The sequence below is a fragment of the Myzus persicae genome, unplaced genomic scaffold, assembly GCF_001856785.1.
Source record: "Myzus persicae strain clone G006 unplaced genomic scaffold, MPER_G0061.0, whole genome shotgun sequence".
Lineage (NCBI taxonomy): Eukaryota > Metazoa > Arthropoda > Insecta > Hemiptera > Aphididae > Myzus > Myzus persicae.
In genome coordinates, this window is record NW_019101024.1 from 830,826 (window position 1) to 854,319 (window position 23,494).

The 23,494-nt window shown below is 29.1% G+C and overlaps 1 protein-coding gene across 1 annotated transcript in view; it reads left to right on the top strand.

Moving 5' to 3' along the window:
• Positions 1-23,494, top strand: part of LOC111027300 (rap guanine nucleotide exchange factor 4) — a 193,633-nt gene that overhangs the window by 80,365 nt on the left and 89,774 nt on the right. Inside the window, exon 3 of the mRNA XM_022305623.1 lies at positions 17,949-18,055. Within this exon, the coding sequence (XP_022161315.1) occupies positions 17,949-18,055 (107 nt within the window). The remainder of the gene's footprint in view (positions 1-17,948; positions 18,056-23,494) is intronic.

Here is a 23,494-nt window from a genome sequence, read left to right on the forward strand (position 1 = left end):
TGGGTTCAATCAATTTATAAGTTTAGTTCTCATGAAATTATGATCTACCTACTTTTTCTTTTTTCAATCTTAATAGTTTGATACCATGTGTAAGCATATAACTACACATAATAGCCAATAGGTATACCTACCAATATTATATTAATATACTATACCTAGTCATTATTTAATAAAATATGATATATTTATCGCCATAAGAATATAAGTTTAATTAGGTATTGAATAAACTGATGGCGTACTACTATAATGCGATTTCTATTATAAATATTGTTGTAGATTAAATAATTTAATTAATTTTACTATCACCACAGTCGATACTTTAGGTGAACGTCGAGGGTTTCATTTAATTTGTTTCAAAAGGTTTATCGTTCATTCTATTGAATCAGCCAGTGTTATTCCAACTGAATATCACTGTTAACTACATATGCTCGATGAAGATAATTATGCATCAAAGGATGCATAAAGGAAAATGGGTCATATTTTTAGATAAATAAACTTTGTGCAAGGAAGCAATAAATGCGCCTAATTTAAATTGTAGTATAACATTTTCATTGTGAGCTGATTACGGTGAGAAGAGTTATATAGTTTATGGTTAAACTCAAATTAAGACTTAAGAGTTGGTAATACATTTAGTAGATATTATGGCTCTTAACAGCTGACTGGTTAGGTGTTTCTTATTCCTTTATATATTTCAGTGTCTTCACAATGTTACAGAAGTGTTTAGAATGTGGAAATTTTCTTATCGATTCTGTGAATCAATCTTAGAGTCGTAAAAACTGTACCAATATAAATTGTATGAAATGGTGTAGAAAGCTTATCAACTTTTTTCCACACTTTTTTTGCGCCTATTCGTATTGTATGAGATTAATATACACATAAATAATTTAATATGTTAATCTGTATCGATCGATTTCTCGTACATTAGCTGAACGAATGTGATTTTTAAGGTGTAATAACATAATATCATGGCGGAGCCGTGAGCTGCTGTCCACATCACATACTGAGCGGTTTCAAAACTGATTGTATACTTATTTTCACCAATGGCGTTACCGTATAGTACCACAGGTTAGTACCACAGAATGTATAGTTATAGTACCACAGAATGTGTAATATATTGTAATTACACAACGAGTTTTGATTCCGGTTAAATTTAACCCGATTGTGGTAATTTTCAGCCCGGTGACATGGTGTTTGACGCGTTTTAATATGAAATGATGGTGTGGCAATGTCGTAATATTAGGAAACCCAGCTAAACTCTGGATTTTAATTGCAAACCTATAATAACATGCATCCTATTCTGCCTCAAATGTATTATTATTCCGCGAACATAATACTATACCTATTTTCTCGCTTTTAACTGCGTTAATAGGAAATACACATAATATTATGTGAGAGACTGTAATATAATATATTATTAGGCAGTAGGCATAATATGCCGTGTATTGTTTTGTTCGGCCTAATGATGAATATTAAGGTAGAATGCTTAGGCCTTAAGTATTATTTTATACCAAACAATGCCCTTTATCAATCTAACACTGTTGTTTAACATGTCACATTTCGTACTCGCCAAATTCAATTTTAGGATACGGCGTCATATTGTGATGGATTCCGGTTTCACGTGAGCGGGATCGTTTTTGTGATTTTTGAACGAATGAATGGGTTTTATTAGAGCAAATGTTTACGTTGCATAATTTCTGAATATCAAACGCCACGATTATAATAATACAATAAAACTTGAATATGGTTTGAGTTAAAACGTATATAAATGTGTTGGAAAACGAAACCAAATTCAACATATTGATCGCGGGTGAAGTACGCGAAATCGCTCTCGCATTGTTCGAAGTCCTCTCGCCATGGTTTCTCGAAAACATCATATATTTCAAATTGTCATTGCTCTGGAAATAAAAATATATGTGCGATTCACGCGAAGGGCATCATATGCTACGATATAAACATGATACGGCCGGGAAATAAAGCTTAAAATAACGTTAAAAAATGTAATATTATCATCGCATGCAACACGCATTGCACGGCGGCAAACTATTATTATTTTCATCTCAGCGGAAAATCATGCGCACGTACACTGCATCCGCACTGCTCAACATGTATATTACGAAATGATATTATTATACTATGGCGACACATTTTATGTGACTTCGGTCCGCGGCCTAGTACTTACGCACCATATCGGAAAACTGTTTTCGACGCGGAATGAAATAGTTTCAGTGCGTCAAACGGAGACCGCGAAATGGCTTTTATCAGCGTACACGTAATATTATGCGCACAGACGTAACACATTTATATAAATATATGTATACATATATACCTACGACCAGTGTAATATATCGAAACAGTGGAAAACGAAAATACGCCGCCGTCGAGCACATGCGTATAATGTTGCACAGGCTGTTGGGTTAAGAGCCGCCGCACAACAGTCGGCGTGCCTCATTTCGTCCGGCGGCGGCGGCGGCGGCGGCGGTTCTTTCGCAAAGGCCAGAGGAGAGGCCATAATTTACGACCCCCTCTCCATGTTTCCGTCCCTCCCGCCCTTACCCTCCCCACTCAAGCTCCCGGCCGCGAGGTGTTTGTTCAGCCACGGGCTTAAAGAATCAGAAGGCTTTGCATTTTTTTCCCATCCCCCCGTCGCCCCCGTTCTACTGTCCGTGTTTTCTTTCCGTTTCCGCCGCCACCGCGGGCGAGTGATTTACGTCCACGCTAACGGATGTTGTATAGTATATGCGGGGGTGGTTATCTTATCGTAAACCAGACAATATATCGCCGTAGAAAATCGAGCAGTATTTAAGATTTTCTTTTTGTTTAATTAATTAATAATAAAGACAAATTATCATTAAAAAAAAAATTCCAGAAACCAAACGATTCCTTTCATTTTTCTAATTTATGGTATGATTCACAAAATTTAAAAGGAATCACAAGTTTCCTTGTTTATAATATTATACATGTTATGTAAAACAAGGTAATGGGGTCACGTTATAGAAGCTTTTTCTTACAAAAAATATTGTCGAATTCCAGTTGGTCCCGGGTTGATCACAGGTACTAGGTTCACTACTTGGGTCCGGTACTATTTTAGTTAAGTATATAAATAGACAATAAAAACAAAAAAAAAATATTAAAAATGTCAAAAATGTTAAAAATCAAATATTTAAAATACATAATAATATATAATACAAAATACAATAAAAAAAAAAATCACTGTTGTGTAATTCAAAATGAATGCATCCGTTCCCTCGATATTATTGATATATTATAATCAAAACATTTCACTTCTTCTCACGTATAAATATCGAAAAGTAATTTTGAACGAGTTTTTTCTAACAAAACGATATTCTTTTATTAGATAATATCAAATAAATTCGAAAGTTCAATAAACCAGTGGTTCTCAAGCTGTGTGTCCCGTATTATCGTGACATGTATCACCAAAAAAATTGCTTATTTAAATTGGACTTGTTCAAAGTATAAATATATGATATTAGTATGGTGTTATGTGGTCCTGCCGTGGTGATAATAATCACAGATAAGAAAAATGCTTGTTATATTATATCTGTTATATTATAGTAATTATTAATTATTTTAAAATACATAAATTATTTTTAAGTGTGCCACCAACTTTATGGATCTAAATTAGAGTGTCATCGTAAAAAAAGGTTGAGAAGCACTGCAATTAACTATCCTAAAATATTTATATCTTAAACATTTTTACCAATACAAGAGTGATTTATTTTATTATAAAAAGCAATAAATACAATAAAAAAAAAAAGGCGTGAATTAAACAAAAATCACCAAATCATGGGTAAATATTAAATACCATATTATTCTATATGTAATTTTTTACTCACGCCTCCAACCGCTATTCGAAATATATTAAGCTTATCGAAAATTCCATACAATATTATACGATCGATCTCGTACGATACGTCATATTATTTTTGAAGTGAATTTAAGTTTTATCTATTGATCTAAAATAGTGAGTTTATTGAAAGGAAATAAAGACTACCATTTTATCGGCTTCAATAACGTTTTCTAGTCCAGTATCTCGTATTTATTATTATATGTCTGTACCAAACAACTATATTATATATTAAACTATACATTTAAGATTATTTAATAAACTCTACCCTATAGTTTAATACTATCGGACTGCATGGATGTGATTGATGTATTTATAAAATATCACTATAAGTGAAAAACCAGTTTATGGTCATCCCTTGTTATTTTATAAATGCTTCTCTTTCAGATAAGAAATATCGAATTTAATAGTTTTAAATAGTAGTGGAAGTAGCTTAAAATCTAACGTTTTTATCCATCGGTGGTCACGTTATACTAGTGCAGTGTATTATATTTATAGCAATTTGGGCTCTGTAACATCGATTTTTACATAGCATTTTTTTATTGATGGTCCTGCAGGGAAGGTGTATACAAAATAAACGTTATAGCTTGAAAAAAAATCGAAAAGGTTTTTAACTTTGGCAAGACGTTATGACAAAAAGTCCTGACTAAACAAAAAAAATCACCGACCCTTGAGGTGCAGAGCCCAAAGGGTGTCTGCCATGTTGAATTTTAAGTTATATTTCCTGGTTTTCATAAAATATCACTAATACTATTAATTTTACAGCTCATACCTGCGTACTTCCTCTATTAGCTGTTCTAGTAACATCACTTCAAAATAAATGACGTAGTACTCACGAAAATTAATAAAATATGATTTATTTATATTTTGTATTTTTCAAAAAACCGCTGGTTCTATTTGAATTCTAAATTATAACTGCGTGAATAATATTATAATCGATTGCTCGTTGCAGGACACTCTATATTAAATTTCCGATATCGGTACTAGCAATGAACATGCCTGTCGAAACCAGCACGTTGCACGTCGCGACACATCGCTCAAAAATATAGCCACAAATCAAACACTCGGCGACGCGTCGCAACGTAGCTAAGAACAAAACGTAGCGTACACCATTCTATGTGGCCATTTACGTTTTCAAGATCGAAAACTATTTTTTATTCGTATAGCGAACATCGCGAACATAGCACGCATAGCGTTCTGTGTGGCCTCAGCATAAAAACGACAGACCTTATAATATCTCCAATGGGGTTGGTTATACAAATATAATATTAACCGTACCTAGATAAAATATTTCAGAGACCAAGTCTGTTTACGTGTTGTAATATCGCCTTGCTCGATTAAATTACTACCGCTGGTTAGGTTAGGCATAATTCGTATGATTTGGACGCATACATTTTAAGCATATTAAAAGTCGAGAAACCTAATATTTTTGTCGATTAGTTGTATTAAATTTATATTTTATAAATACTGTTGTACGTGGGCGACACGCGTTTAAACTACATACGACCCTACTACGATTTGCAACCACTATAGACGTATTACACAATGTCAAAATACGCGTTCATAATATATGTGCCATTTGCATTGCAATTCGATACTGCAACACTCATCAGTATAATATTAAATTATAGTGTGCCGCTTGCGTGCGTTTCCGTAGCAACGGATATTAGTTGGCCACATAAAATACATGTATATATGCATTATAATATTATACTAATATAGTCTGAACAAAAAAAAAGTAAGCAGAAGATTTAAAACAATCTGTTTAATGTATGATGTGTACCTATCGACCGTTACTAGTATTTCTCTCCGTATGTACATACTGCTGCCAATTTTTTATTTTATTTATTTATTTATTTATTTATTTTTTACTCAGTTGAGTTAATCTGTTTGTTTTAAATTAAATCTGCAGTGAATAATCTTAGAAGGAATTCAGATAGTAAAGTTTAATAAGAATTAATATTTGTAAAAGAAAAAAAAACGTAAAACGGTTAAAATTATTTTTGGCAAAAAAAAAAACTTTTATCTCGAAACTTTGAAACTTACTTGACAACATTCCTTTCTATGTGATTGAACATGTTTCTTGGTTCATTTTTTTTTTATTATTAAAATTTATGGTATCTTAAAATGTACAGATTGTTTTTAAATTACGAAAATTGTTTTAATAAACAAAGTGCATATTTTTAACAGTATATTTTTTATCCAATACGAAAATGTAAAGTAAAGTTATTTCTGTCACACAATAATATTTATATACTTATTACACTTGTTACCTTCTATAAGCCTATAAGACAATTAAATCGATATCGTAAAAATTGTAATAGATCTTGATTTTAATAAGATATAAGGTGGAGAGTTATTTCCCTTTACATTACGTAATTTTGTTTTGTTTATTATAAAAAAAAATTACATATCTATAATTAGGTTCTGAGCGAAGCGATGAATGTATTGATTTACAATATGATTGGGTTTTCATTTTTTTGGTTAAACTTTTTCTACTTTGAGGGGTTATTTCTTATAGAAAATTGGATCTATTTGGTACTTTGGGAGTCAAAAATAAATAATTCCTAGTATTTTTCAAAATAATCTGGTAACATAAAAACAAATTATGGTAAAAGTGGAATTGTTACGCAAGTGTTTGATAAAAATTAATTCAACCTGCCTCAATGGCGAGGTACACTTGACACTTTCTGTATAGCAGCGCTGTTATTATCTTCCCCTTTTTTATCTTGTCTTACAGTTTTTCTCTTTTATAAATTTATTTTTCTAGACTTGATTGACGAATGTATTTGACATTTTTAAGAGTATCTACGTGTTTGACTCCTGGATGATAGATATCAATTTTGATGTATTTTACACAATATAAAAAGTATAAAAACCAATCCAATTGTTAGAAATACATATTGTCATTAATTATTTTACCATTTAAAAAAAATAAAATTATGAATAATCAACAATATCGACACGTTGTTTGTTGACTAATCTTGGTCACGATCTATTTGCAGCCTTGTAATCGATTGTTAAGTGAAAATTGCACCAGAGTCATTTATTTGAGTGCTTTTAGGTCTGTTGCGGTCTGAAAGTGTTTGGGTATTAATTCGGGTGAAAAGCCTTACATTTATAAAATCATAAAAATTTCAAAAAAAAATCTGACTACTCACAAGTCGCAGTACTGTTACAGTATTATTAGATATAAAAATAACATTTCAATATCAATTTCTCTTAAAACATAAACCGTGTTTCGACAGATATAAGAAACTAGTATCTAAATCATTGTTTGGAACTTTGTCGTCCTTATACACTTTATTTTCTGTTTATATCTGTTTATTGATTAATATTATATTTATTTAACAAAATAATTTTGCACTCAAAGTGAGTTAATATTACATAATAAAAAATCATACTTAACGAAATCTGTTTTATTCACACATTGTTGTCATTCAATAAACACCATGTTCCATTCACGTACATAGCGATAAAAAACATATTTGATTACTTTTTTAAAAGAAAGTATAAAGATATACATATATATACTACTCTACAGTATTAAAAATCTTATGTTCAATAAAATAAATAAATATTAATTACATATTTACTTATGAGAGATTCCTGTCACTACGGTACTTAAATAATTAGTAGATATTGCGCAAAGAAACACACAACTACAAAAAAAAGTTCAATCACATTTTAATTAATTAGTCTTTGAAAAATGAAAACATAATTCAGAGATATTCGTTTGTTTGTATTTTTCTTTATGAAATATAATTTGGGGTGATAATATCAAGAGTTAAATAACATTTATTTAAAGAAATTTAAATAACTGTTAACTTTATGTCAAGTTGTAACGATACAGAACATATTCAAAACAGCATATTTATAATAATCAAACGTTTTTTTATTAAGGGCATTTGATCCGGTTTTTAGTCCAAAAACATGCTTTACTGTGAATACTGTTGAATACTCACTGTAGAATAATCAGATTTCGTTATTATCATTATTTTTTTTATTTAAATAAGTGAATATTTTTCAGGACAGATCAAAGCCTAATTTTTAAAATTATAATTATAGAAGCTAAAATATTATGCATTTATTTTACGTTCCATGTTTGTTATTTTTTAAACATATTTCTGAAGGACCATTAAAGTAAAATGAAAATTTGAACTTTGATCCAATCAGAAAAAAGTTTTTTTTATATGAAGCTCTATAACAGACATAATATCCATTACTATTAACAAGACATGTTAAATACTGCTAAATCCAATGCTGTTAAATTTGAAAAACGTTCAACCCGCTATGGGACGTCAGTATTTTAATATTAATACCAGGATACACGTGATCAACTTATCAATATATCAAAACGGTTAGGATTTTGTTTTTCCAAGTCGTTCTTTAATACCTAAGCCAACGATAAATAGCCTGTAAGTCAATTTGTACTTAAGACTTATATAGAGACACCATGGGCTGTAGCTAACATCGCATTTATTATACCATTAATAATTATAGTAGTAGGTAAATACCTACTTATATCTTATAGTTTTAGTGCTATTAAAGTTTGCGCCAATGCCGAGATACAGTAAAAAGGTATATATTGGTCAGTTGTACAAATAAGCCATAGCTACAAATTAATGTAAATAATTCGAAAATGACATCGCGTTATCTATGCATAATATAAACGAAAGTGTCCTACTGTCATAATCAACGCAGAGTCGAACAACTCATTAGAGTTGTCGTCTTGAAACTCTGAGGATAGATAAATATTATAATTTCATCGAGCACTAAGAAATAATTTTTCAAAATATTGATTTTAAGGCATTAAAATCTGCAAAAATAAATTTGTACGTGCAAATTATTGTATATTTATATATAGTATATACATATTTTACAGCACGCCTGCCCTAGGATTTCCATAGTTACAATATGCAACCATAACTTTTCGTCCGTCTAATTATGTGTTCGATCGTCGTGTGAATATGAATTGTTTCGAGAAGTAAAATTCTGCAATCCATATATTATATGAAATTGAATCCCCATTTCCTTTGGTCGAGACATCACGCTTATCGCTTATCGTTTAAAACAGATACATCTATGATATAAAATAGTTCATTTATAATTTCTTAGTGCTCATTTCACAGTCGATTCAATCGGAAAATTATTGAAAAATTGTACAGTGAGAGTTTTTTGATTCATCGTGGTTAGTTTCAGCAATCACGCTTAAAATTTTAAACAAACTGAAGTCGCAGAACTCGCAATGCTACAAGTCAAAGATAAACAAGAGCAAGTCAAACACATCATTTGATTGACAAAAAGGTCAGGTTGTAGGTAGCTGGAAACCCGAGGGCCGCAGTGCCGTACTATTGTATACATATACATAATATGTGTGTACAATTTGCATGCTTATTTCAATTAATAACTAATTTTCGAGCAACTTTCTTAACTTTTTAGTGGAACTTAATATTTTCTTATTTTTTGATTGCCATTAGTTAATCAGGCAGATCAGGTTTAAGCATGCATTAAATCGAATTTTCGCACATTGCCTACCAAGGCGGTTGAATTGCATTTATAGCTGGTCATCGGCGTGTACAATAAAAAAAAAATAAAAACAAAAAAAATATTATATTATTCATATGGAGTATGCACCTATATGCACCTATCGTGGTCCGCAATCCACTGCAGGCGGATTGTTTACCTGATATTATACTGCTCACATTATCACAAGCGAATCTCATATAGAGTTGATTAAATACATTTTATATGAATGCTTAAAAAAAATTGTCACAACTATTTCAGTTGTTTTACTGACGAACAAAACATTGTCTGCGTAAATATTTTTGAAAAATACTAGGATTATTTTACTTTTGATTCCAAAGTACAAACTACATATAGCTTACCACCAGATACCATTCTCCGAGTTGAAGAGTGAAACTTTTTTACTGCCGCTCGAAGAGTATAAAAAATCATCATTACGTCTTCGAACAAATTAACTATACTTACTGTAAATGTGTGCTCTTTCAAAGACGAACGTTGAATCATGAGAATCATGATCTGGTGAATGAAATATGTCAAACGATGTGGTTCGGTGAATGGTAAATTAAAATCCAAGAAGCGTCTAAGTTATTTTTCGACTTCGTGTCTTAAGTACCAACGATCAGTCCTGCGATTACTGATTTAACAGGTGAACAACATTAATTACTGTCATTGATTTGTTAAATAATTATTTACAGTAAAAAACTGTATATTCGAGCTGACACTAATAAAAAAAGCTATTTAAATTAAATATTATTTTAATTATTTATAACATATACAGCGAGTCACTCTAACTTTCAATCTGCCAATTAACAAAGTTCAATTATAAGGTAAAAAAAAAAATAAATTTTTAATAAACTATAATACAATATGTATAGATATACGTTATGCAATTTATTTAATAAAAATATTTCTTCCTGATGACCGCCCTCTTTAACATCTCCACCGTACTGGATTACTGGAGCATTCTATCTCGGGTTTGAAATTAACTAAAAAATAAACTTCACGTATTTGTCGTTAATTTTGTAAACGATTATTTACCACAAAAGCAAGTTGTTTAACACTACATGTTTACTAAATTTAGTACTATTTTTATTTTTTAAGCTAACTTTAATCAATAATCATTTTTATCTTAAACCATAACCGGGAAAACCTATTTTTTAAATTGATGTTTTCACTGTTCCACTCAGTATAGTTTTATCTGTAAAAGGAATATAATAATTTATAACTTAAACTTTATTCTAGTTCTAATTGATGTTTGATGGTAAACAGTAAGGTTTGTCTTTAGAATATATAGCAAGACACAAATCTATCAATCTATCCATACGGCAACCCACCTGTACCAATACTAATCTAAAGCAACACCTTATAGTTTTAATATTATAGCCACCATTTGTCATTGGTTGTCTGAACTAAATTCTTCTATTTTATAGCTAATAAGTCAAGGGCATATTAAAAATAAATAAATGAATATCTACTAAATATGATTGCAGAATTAGTATTGGTGATAAAAAATAAAGTATACACTATTAACACAGTCTACCGTTTGGTAATATCATTGATAACTTTTATAGTTGACCAGATTAAAATACCATGCGTGAACTACTAGCATTAAAATTTCCAACCTACTATATAGTGGTTATTATTGGTTAATAATATTATAGATTGACATATTATTATTGTTTTTGAGTTATTATAAATTGACATAATTATACAGTGATTTTACTCAATAACGAGGTATGCTCGAAACCTACTATATAACAGATTTCAGCATATAGCGATTTCAGTCGCTTTTTATATTAAATTTTAATTTATAACTAACAATTTTTTTATCGTGAAAACAATATATTGAGAACATATTATACGTCTGTTGACGGGTCATGCCCTACTATTATTAGTATATTTATTATTTACTGATGAGAATGTTGAAGATACTTAGTGTTGTACCTATATTGTTTTGGAACATTTTGCATTTTGTTTGTTGTAACGATGTTTTATATTATACCTTAATGTATAATAATTCAAACTTTTCAAACTTTACATTAATGTAGGTCAATAGAATTTCAAGAGATAAACGATTGCGACCGTTATATTGAGTTCAAAATATAACTGTGTAATTTATCAATGAAATGTTGTTACATAAAATCAGCAACTTTACCTAGTTGAACAAATAAGACTATCCTTACACCAATGGAATATTGACGGATGCCAAAACTTATTACATTTAATAGTTTAGTTTAGTTGGATGTCCTACTATAATAAATAAATTATAAATAGTAGTGATAAATTTAAAACATTTATTTTTTACACGTAATTCGTAAAAACTCATACTTATCTGTGTTTTTTTTTTTGGTTTTATCTATAAATATTTTTTCTTCAAATACTTCTATGCCCACAAAAAGAAACTTTGTGCGCCTTTATTTTAAAATAAAAAAGGTATAAAATATATATCATACAATTTTTTGTTTGAAATTAGATGTTGATCACACTTTAGATTACTTTATCGTGGTGTTGAACAATACGCTAAAATTGCTATTCTTTTATATCCCCCTGATACTTATGTTTTGTTTTATATCTGTGTAAATTATATTGCATTTAGAAAGATACGAAATAAATCTTCAGTCCAAATGTTAAGCCTTCGGATGGTAAGGTTCAATTTATAGTGTTTTGAAGCTTTAAAAACTAAAGTGGCATCAAGTCCGTTAAGAAGAAGTATTATATGAGGTATATTATTGAAAACAATAGTCTGGGTGATTTTAATGTCCTAGAGCTTTACAATTTCTCGTCTTTTGAGTGTTTGGCACTCGTTTGGCGAGTCAAGCTGAGTCGGTGACGTTCATTATACTCTTCAAACCAAAAAAAAAATGAACTACTTTTAGGGTTTCTAGTGCGGAGAACTTTGCGTAACAATTCGTTGAAATGAGGTAAAACCACAAAAGACCCAGATAATTGTATAGTATATTACAACACTCTATATTATTAACTGTTCAGAGTTTTTAAATATATTATGTTTAAACGTATTAAGACATTTCATGTTACATAATATATGTTTACATACTTTAGATTTAAACATAATATAATATGAGCATAATTTATGATTGTGTTTAAGTCCCGTAGTGAAATGATAATGTATTATAATAAATACTTCTTTTATTTGTATGTAATTATTATTAAACATTTCGTATTGTTTAGCTGCCGCAAATTATAACACATATGTGTTAAGAATAGTACCATTGTGTATAATATATTGTATGTATACTCAATGATAGTAGTATAGTACATATGACGGATAAACATTATTTAATAAATATTTGTTAGATAACACAAAAACATATTCACCTACATCATTTTTATTCGGCTTTTATTTGTTTTGAACAAATATAACACTTCCTTTTAAATAGAAAAATATAAATAGACTCCATACAAAAGTTTACAAATGTATTGTGTGCACTGTGCAAGTTATTAATATATTTTAAAACTATGCTATGGTTTGGTCAACTCTTAAGAGCAGTGTCAAAACTAGGACTAAAATGTAGTGTTGGGTGGGAGATATAGCCCCTACCTGATGTTATACTACCATAAATATTCATTTAAAGTATACAAATTATACTGAAAAACCAAATTAAATATTTATTTACTCAAGTTTCATTTTTCACAATAATTATATACTGTCAGTATATTATAAATTAGTGCAAATACTGTAAAATTATGTATGATAATCGTACCAATGTTTTCTCAAAAACAAATACAGACATACATATATATATTGATATTTATCATATTACCATAGGCCATAACAAATTATTTAACTGTTAAATAATTTAATTTAAAAAAAAGAAAGTATTGCAGATGAATTTTAAAAGGCTTATTAATATTTTATGAAACAATCGAATAATTAATTAATTTTTTTTTTTGGGGGGGGGGGGGGCGGCGGAGGCTATTACAGGTTTTGGGAATTGTTATTAAATATTTATTATAAATACAAACATAACAAAATTGACTTTTAACAAAAGTGTCATGGGTAACAATAACCAATTCGTTACACTAAGAATAACAATAATATTAATATTGTTTCTTAAAAGTTCGTTAAATTGATGTGTTGTCATATTATTATACATAGGATAAACCTACTACACTGCAATGTACCAAAATTGCCTATACATCACGCCGGCCTATGGTTTCAAAATAATTATCAGTATTATTCAAAAATATTGTTTATATTATACTTTTGTAACAATTGAAAACTAGAGTGGAGTAAAACAAGTGAGGTAAAAATATGTCACCTTTTTTTCTTAATAATATAATAAATGATGTTGACCGCGGGTGATGGGCGCGTTTCGTAAACGGGCTGCCAACTATCCCGTATTTCCACAAATGCTCTAACAAATGCGTAGTGGGAATTCTAAAGCAAAATACGTCCCTCGTGACAGAGACTTTTATTCGAGAGTTGGTCTCTTGTGCAGTCATGATTTTATAAACTTGTGCGTAATAACTATAATATAGGTTAGGTTAGGACTATTCATCGGTAAAATATGTGGATTATTGAAAGTAGTATCAAGTTGACGAAAAAATAGTGATATCACAACAAAAACACATGTCGTTACGTGTAAAAAAAAAACTTTTATAACTAAAAAACAGTTATGACATCATATTGTCTTCAACTAAATATACTAAAAATATTAGGTAGTTAATACTGTAATTATTTACTCGGGTGAGGGAAAATTATAAACGAAATTTAAAAAAATGTTATAAGTCAGATGTTACCCGTTAAATTGTATATCACTTAAAAATGTTTTCACCCGGTTGATAATAATGACAGTATTGGGTGCAAGATATAATATCACAACTTTGTAGTGCCAACAAATTTTTTTTACTTATCATTTCTTACAGTTATAATATCGTTATAATATTATTAAAACATATCGCCAATATAAAATTTAATTATTTCTGTTTATATACGAACAACTTCGAAACTATAAATCGGTTTAGCTTTTACTAGTTTGAATGTTGCATACTACCAGTGGCCATTTTGGTAGTTTTTTTTTTGCTAATTAAAATATTTAGTACTTCACAACAAAATACGTATGCGAATCAATTTATAATTATATAACATAAATCATATAATATTATGTATTATATAATCATCATTATGCAATGTAAAATGAAAAACTTTTTTTAAAAATGTATTACATAATTTTAAAATTAGAATTCACAACATTTATTATTAAAACAATAGATACTTTTTAGCATTGTAATAGTTATAGTTAACATTATCTCTGTAATATTATCGTTTTATATTTTTGTGTGAGTGGCAATGCCTAATGATAAAAATGCCTCTGGTTTTTTTTTGGCGTTGTTTCGTTTGTATGTCCTATTTGTGAAACAGCACACCATATTTTTTTTAGCACTCAAACGACTACGAGTTTAGCATGTGAGATGATCTTTAGGTTTCATTCGAACAATAATATAACTATTGTACATACATTTTTTTTTCTACAAATACTGCTCAGTGTAATACAATATATTTCACTAACTATAAATATCACTACACAATCAACAATTATTACATGAGTTTTATTAAAAGAATGTATCGAGATTGAGTATTTAAGATTAAAAATTATCCATTAATTAAAATGATAAAACAAAATATAAGATATTTGCCTTTGCATAGCATACAAATAACAATTGAAAGTTTAAAATATACCTATTGTAAGTTAACATTCTTATTATTTTTTATTATATTGCGTAATTTATGTTTAGTATTTTCATGATTATTATTTGAAATTGCATGCTGCATTAGTTCTGATGATAAAAACTATTTATTTGTTACCTAATAATTAAAAGTTATGATTCAATGTTTAAATTATATTCTGTAGTAAATTGAGATAAGCCCGAGCTTGGTCTGGAGTTCCAGGAATGGCATGCATTTTGATGTAAATTATGATATTAGTTATTTGTATAATGTATAATATTATTGTATGAATATATTTTCCTGTTCATATATTCTATGGTTAAGTATAGAAAATCACCACAATAATCAAAAACTTACTGTCCAGAAATAATAACATTATATTATCTGTTTAGAGATTTACTGAATTTTGACGTTTTTTTTTTATCTTCTGAAAGATGGTTATTATAAATGTCACGAAACAAAAGAAAACAGTCCGTTGTTAGGCCAATATTCAACTGTTCGCTTCTCAGAATCACAAAGTGTGTTTGTGGAACTTAATTCAGGGGTAATTAAGTTTGTTGTTTGTATGTAAATTTGATTTCTTTATATTTATATAAAAACCATTGTTTTTAATGTTTGTATTATTAGAATGGTTTTATATAAATTACTTTCTACAGCTATAGAAATCATAGTCGACTGAGTATTTCCTCACCCGTATTATAAATGCTAATTTTAAACACATTGAATAAGATTTTATTTTAAATGAATTTATATTTTTCATTTCATTAATACAATTTTATATTATATTAAATAATTTAAATATTCAAAAAGTAATTTCATTCAATTGACAAACAATTTAATGACATTATTAGATAATAGATATTGAGTGGTATACAGATGTATCATAGTTTACCTAATTGTTCGATACTTCTGTGGACATTGAAAAAATCTGTTTATTGTGGCGTCTACATAGCAAATTATGACAAAGTAAAAGCTTGTTTTCTTACTTGTGGTGTTGCATATGATAATATTACTATAATTGTCATTCCCGCACGAGTTGTACACTTGTACTCGTGAAATATTTATTCTAAAAACCTTGGCAATATTTTCTCAATAGGTTATAGAAAATAAAAACAAATAGTGTAACCTGCAGCTAACAGTATATAACGTTATTATACACGTAGGTTGTTTTTTTAATTAAAAAATTGTACATTCCGAATTCTCCGGTAGGTGCACAAAGCCATCGATATAAAAACGCGTAACGTGTCTTTAAAGTGTTATTGTTATGGTAAAAATGAAATTGAACCTAAAACCATTTCGTTAGATAAATCGGGGGTATAAGCTATTACAATATTGGTTTCGAGCAAATAGGAGTTATTGATTTTACGATGGTATTTTTTTTTCGTGCAAATACGTTCAGAGGTAGTAAATGCGTTCCAAATATTTCAAATGGCACATATTGCAAGTGATTGGAAATTGGATGCAGTAAAATGTACTCGAAGCGTGTCAAAATTTCGGAATTTCCACTGTGCCAGAAATATTTAATACATCCTCTTTTTAGAAATAAATAATCAATCTATACCGAAACTACTATCACTTGATGAATTTATTACAAAATGTCTGTATAATATATTCAAAGCAACAAATCCACTTTGGGGTAACGTAAGAGAAAAAAATCAAAATGAATACTTATATACTCTATGTACAATACGCGTTTACATCGTGAAAAACCCATAAAGTCTGAGAGGGGAATAACGTTTTGAATCTTAAGTAAACATGCGATTCAGAGAAGAACACAATACTTCATGTCCCTATAATAGATGGTCATTACTTATTATAAACACTGATAAATATAATATAATATGACGTAAAGATCGTTTTTGGATTTGAAATGTCAACGACTCGTGCACGCTGACCTCTATTCTATGTGCAAAGCACTCTCCACAAGTAAAGTGCGCCTGGGCGTGTTGCTATATAATATATTATATACGTATGGCAATTACTTAGGTACTTTGTGTGTACATATATAATACGCCACAATAATAATAATAATAATAATAATAATTATAATAATAATAATAATAATGATAATAATAATAATTATAATAATAATAATAATAATAATATGCTACTCGTGATTTCAAAGGATTTCTTCGTCATTCCTCGGTTTCTACTTAAAACGTACCTACTCAAAGTTTGTATTTAAAATATTCCATTCTTACACTACAATATGTTTATTGTCTATTTATTATATTTACGATAGGGTGATTGTTTTAACGGAAAACATATTTTACCTAATAAGTCAAATTTTTTTTTAATATTTCAAGTAGGTAGTCTTTCGCTTCACATCTAAGGTTACGTATAATACGCATAGACAAGAACATAAGATTTGTATCTAAATTACTGTTTCAGCATATCTATAGTTACATAATTAGATGTCGATAATTTTTTGTATCAAAAACACCTTTCATAATTGACAACCCGATGAACTAAATAATTTTGAGTTGTTGATTTTGATAATTTACATTCGTTTTATAATACTATGATTAATAGTACTTAAGTATCTATGTTTTAATATTATATTTGTTACCTTCAACATACCTATTAACTGCTTAAAAATAAATATGAAAAAAGATAAATAGATGCTGAATAAAATATTATATAATATAATATTATGACTATGACTTAACATTTATTTAATGCAGAACTTATTTTCCTGAACTATTTGTCTATTACAAAAACTGATTAACAACTAAGTATTAAGTAATAACCGGTGCGTCGTTAGCACACGTTATTGTACGAATTTCTATTATTTTATGTTCTCTCGATTATTGATTAAACTAAATGTGTCATTTCTTCTTCTGAATATTATCATTTTTCTTATTGCAGTGTACAGACAAGGTGAAATTGGGTCAAGTTGGTACGCAGTATTAGGTGGAAGTTTAGAAGCAAGACTTACACACACCACTCAAACTTCTTCAACTAACACAGACAAGGTTAGTCCTAAAAATAAATTATACTATACTAATTAGATATTCATTGAGAAATCGTAATATTTATATAAACTAAGGCTTCGTGGATCCCATAAGTGACTTAGTTAATATTCTATTATATTTGCATAATGTTTACTTCCGGGTAAGCATAATTTTCGAGGGTTGATCGAATAGTGCAATTTCTGTGTGTATACATCATGGCATATGCATATTGAAGACTCGAATCATTTGGTTAAGTTTCTTCTCTCTGATGGTACTGTATAATTTCAAATTATCTATTTAGGAGGGGGGGGGGGGGTGCTAACTAAATTCAAGTAAAAAGTAATGTGATTAAATTTTGGTGATACAAATAAGTATTATGCATAAATATATTTTCAATAATAATAATATAAATGTTGACTGGTGTTGGTCAAACCCTTGTTCAATAATCCACAATTAGTGTCGACTATACTATTTAAAGGTCAGTTGTAGTACCGTACTAGTTTTTGAGACATCGTAAAAATATAAAAATGTTTTATTGTTTGAATCTCACGCATTCACTGTTAGAACAAAACTTTCTTCTCTCAGTATATTCCATTTTTTTCAAAGCTATCTTCTTGTCCTGTTTTTAGTCGATTATGTACTTTTCATTAATTCCAGTTCTATATCGTTCTTTTGCCAATTCATTGTTTGTGTCCAATATGGGGGTTGAGTATTTTTCTTTCCATTTTTTTTACCCTTTCGTTGTCCGGAGGTCTTTGTAATGCTTTGGTATTTGAATGAAAGCTTTTTTTGAATTTTAGACGCGAGTGAGAAGGTTCTTTACCACATAAAATATTGCTTGGGGTTGTTTACTTGTCTGTGACATTTATTCTATGATGAAAATCTCTTCGTACCGGATTTATAAATCCGGTGGGGCTATGCCCAAGAGAACTTATACATCCTTCTATATATATATATATATATATATATATATTAGTGTGAAATACTCTGTTATCATTGTTAATATCTTGTTCAAAGAATTTTTACTTAATTGACACTGCTGGACCTTGACAATGAGGGGAGTGGCATATTCTGTTGCAGGATACAGGATAGCATAGTGCTAGTGCTAACGTTATTATTGAATTTGGATGTCTTTGGAGTTACTATTAATTAGCTCCTTAACTATTCCTCGTGTGCACTTTTTTTATTCTACATTCAATTTTGGTGATGAAATTAATTTGTGATTATTCTTTAATTTGTAAGTGTTCTTAAGGAGTATTCTGTGGTTAATTGTGTGGTATATCATGCAGCTTATAGTTCGATGAGGACTTTTCCGGTCAAACCAATGATATCCGGCCCTTGATATAATTCATTTTATGAAACCTAAATAATTGTTGTTAACTTTGTTCAGTCCTGAGTGGATGTTATTGATACAATATACCTATAATAATCCAATTTACAACCACAACAATACATATTATAATATTGTTATTAACAATAACTTATTATTTTAGAACTATAACGGACATCGACGATAGCATGTGTATCTCGTTAATGCTGGGTAATATAACTCTATGTTAAACCGATAATAATTAAGCTCATGAACATTACATCTATAATATTTAAAAGTTAGGTAGGTATACATTTCAATATTTATATATTCAATCGTTCAATATTTTAGGATTTAGAAGATGTATTATCCATGTCAAGATTAATATAGTTGGGACTTTTAATTGTATTTTGAATAAACAGTTTAATGGAATTTAGCTTACATTATGATGAAAAATGCAATCGTTGTCCATGATCAATTTGTAATAGTTATATTTGTAACTTTTATAAAATATGTTTTAAAATTATCACTTTTTTATATTTTGGGTCAATATCCATAAGGAATAATGGATTCCAGAGAGTAGCCATAACCTTTATTAATGTGTATACACTTAATCATGCGTTTGACATTTTTTTCCATTCAGTTACGGTAATGTATGCAATTTTCATAAAAAAATCTACCGAATGAATTCGTCAGTGTTGATATAATACTATATAATATATTGTCATCATAATACCTCCATCCGCTAAATAAATAATGGTTAGTCATATTTCCAGCCAATATTTACGACTTGCAACTGAGTGTTTTATGTAACGATCGCACGAAATGCAATATACTGTTTATATTATGTCTCTGCCGAATATAAATGCTTTGAACGATAAAAACGAAAACGCCTTGCCCGTGTCAGGTATATTATGGTAGACTAATATTTACTATCAGAGATTAGGCGACAGTTTATCGCTATAGCAGCCCTCACTTAAAACCACTGCTACAAACGCGATAATAATACCGCGTGGGCACCCCAACATGATTACTAATACTTCATTAATTATTATATCGATTTCTGATTCGTAAAACCTCTACACTTACTGGGAAACTTGCACTACTGGTGTCTCTTATACCATTTTGATGGTAATTTAAGTGCATTGAAGTTGCATGGTCAAAAAGGGTATAGACTAGTTAAGTAAAGTAAATACATATATATGTACTTACTACATTCTGTGCACATTTTCAGCACACAAATATAAAAAGTTAAATCCATAATAGTTTTGTTTAAAATAATAAAATGTATTCTATAAAACTCAGTAAAATATAATGTAATAAGACTTTTTTAATACATCATTCTAGATATTATCATTATATTTTAAATAAGAAAACAAATATGATTTTAAATTTTCACAAGTCTTTTTAAATGTCAGAAAAAATATCAAACATACGACCAAAAATATTTTGACTAACTTGAAAAACTAAATGCATTTATTTAATGCTTTCATTATTTGACAGTCACGATGTTTCAAAAATATACATTTTAAGTTGTAACACAATTTCACAATGTGTAACGTTTAAAAAAATTTAAAAACTACGAAAATGGATTTCTTGAACATTTTTATTTCGTTTCACAACTTTTATAATCGCAGCCATTGAATTATGTATTGTATAATGGAATACATTATGTATAAAATACACTATGTTCACCTTATTTATACTCGTACACACCAACCCTCCTTGCCAGGTAATTATTTACCCATCTACTGACCTGGTTTTTTTTTTTTTTAAACGTAAAAACCTATTTTAATGCTTAATGGAAATATATTAGTAATAACTTTTAAAATGTTTTTAACATATAAATTAACTTTTAACAATTTTAAATCACTTATATTATTCAGAAACTCAAAAACGACAATTTCAACATTTCTATTTCAAGTTCGGACGAGTAAAAACATATTATGTATATTGTGTAATAACATCGTTGATCCCTAATAAGCAATAAGCTAATGCTATTTTAAATCATGTACAAATGATATTAAATAGAAAAAATGTAGTAATCGGCGCGGACTCGGTAGATACCATCGAGTTTACATAATATACAATAAACATGAATAGATATATATTTCATTCACAGGTCGATCAATTATACCGTAAACCTCAAACGCATGACTATTTATAAACCCACGTAGGTACAGAACCGCATACGATTATAGACATCTGGAGACTATAAATAAATAAATATTAGACTCTCAGTGCTGTATTATGTGTGATATTTGTCCCCGTAACACGAGCGTCATCAAATCGATCCGGGCGTTGAGTCCCTTGTGTTTCTATCAGTTGTATTTTGAGCCTTTGTATTATTACTCTCCGCACTAGTTCATTATTTCACGAACGGACCCATTGTTTGTTTTTCTATGAATTCATTATACAGCCGTCAGCCACCTTATTTATATTTTATGTTTAGATTTTTAAATATAACCATCGTAATCTGACAAACCATACCGAAATCGGCACCGAACGTGATCGAAGACAATATCGATTTTAGATCAGAATAGTCACCACGGCCATTTTTTTTACAAAAATCAATAGGCACTAGTCCAATTTCAATTTTTCCAGTGGTCGTAAGATGACATTTTAATTGTATAGGTGTCCAAGTATATAATATTATGTCATATGGATATGTAAATTATTCAAAGTGAAACATTAGTGGTGGAAGGGGGAGCAAAATTTAAGAATACTTGACGCGTACTATTACCCTGCGTCATACTGCTGGCAAAATAAATATTGCATATTAGTAGTATTTATATCACTCACATTTTGTCATAATATGATATTATGGTTTATATCGAAAAATGTATTTGTTTATGTAATGCATTTCAGTCTAAGAATATATTTTATAAGACACGAACATAACATTATTATTTGAAAGTTTTTAACTACACTATGAAGACTCTCAATTAATCAACTCTGGATCTCCTAAAAGTCCTTGGGTCGTTGGTTGATAACAAGGTTAAAATTTGGATTATAACATATAATATATACCTAATATTAAGGCCACAGCCAATTGCTTACATATAAAGCCATTATATATACAGCTATGACCTATTTTTTCTCAACTTATTGTTGTCTATTCAGACTTTTGCGATGACTAATTTTTGTTTTCAGAAACATGTCCTTTACTTAAGTGAGTTAGTTGACCCGTCGAGTTACCCGCATATTTCTTAATACCTGATTCTTGTTTTTTATTCACTGTACCCTTGGTGCCTGCTATTGATTTATGTTTAGAGAGGCTATCCAGCATAGGAATTGAACTGTCCTTTTTACACCTAGAAATTCTTGAATGAGATTAAAGCTGATGATGATGATAATAGCGTATCTTAAAAAAGTTTTTATATCTAGGTATACATTTTTTGTGTTAACTAGAACCAAAACTACAATAATTAGTTAGTAATTAATGTAAGGCAAAGTCAAAGTATTTTTAATGATCAATAGAAAACAGAACGAAAAGTTTAAACGTTTAATAGTTAATAATAATGATATAAAGCAAAAAATAAAATGTATGTTCCAATTCCCTGACATTTGACTTCAATTAGTTTATCATCAAGGCTCTAATGTTTGGTGTACTGTTAATAATATATTATTACATTGTCACCGGAAAAATATTAATTACAGAGTTAGTCCAATGCAAATGGGAGTATCAGAGTCATTAAAAGTTTTACACTCATTTCCAACAGTAACCAATTTCGCTTTATTTCATCGAATAGGACTACACCTGTTTCGATTACAATGTGCTGTACACTTTCTGTAAACATCGTTAAAACGTGCAATACGACATAATGAAAATATATTTAATACATGAATAATTAATACTAAGGTAGTTGCATTATACATAAGTATAGTTTCTAATTTACCGCGTATTTGTAGTATCTAATTAAATTTAATTTTTACTGAAGCAATTATTATTATAAACAATGAAAATTAAAATGTTCTAGATTAATATTTAGTATTCATCAAGTACAAAAATTACATTTAAAAATAATGAATGTTAAACAACAGCTTGTGTGAAAACAGTTGAATTTAATGTAAAATTATCATTATTTTCCTTATTTTAACTAAATGTTAATTATTTTTACTGGTATAGGTACCTACTATTTCTACTAAAA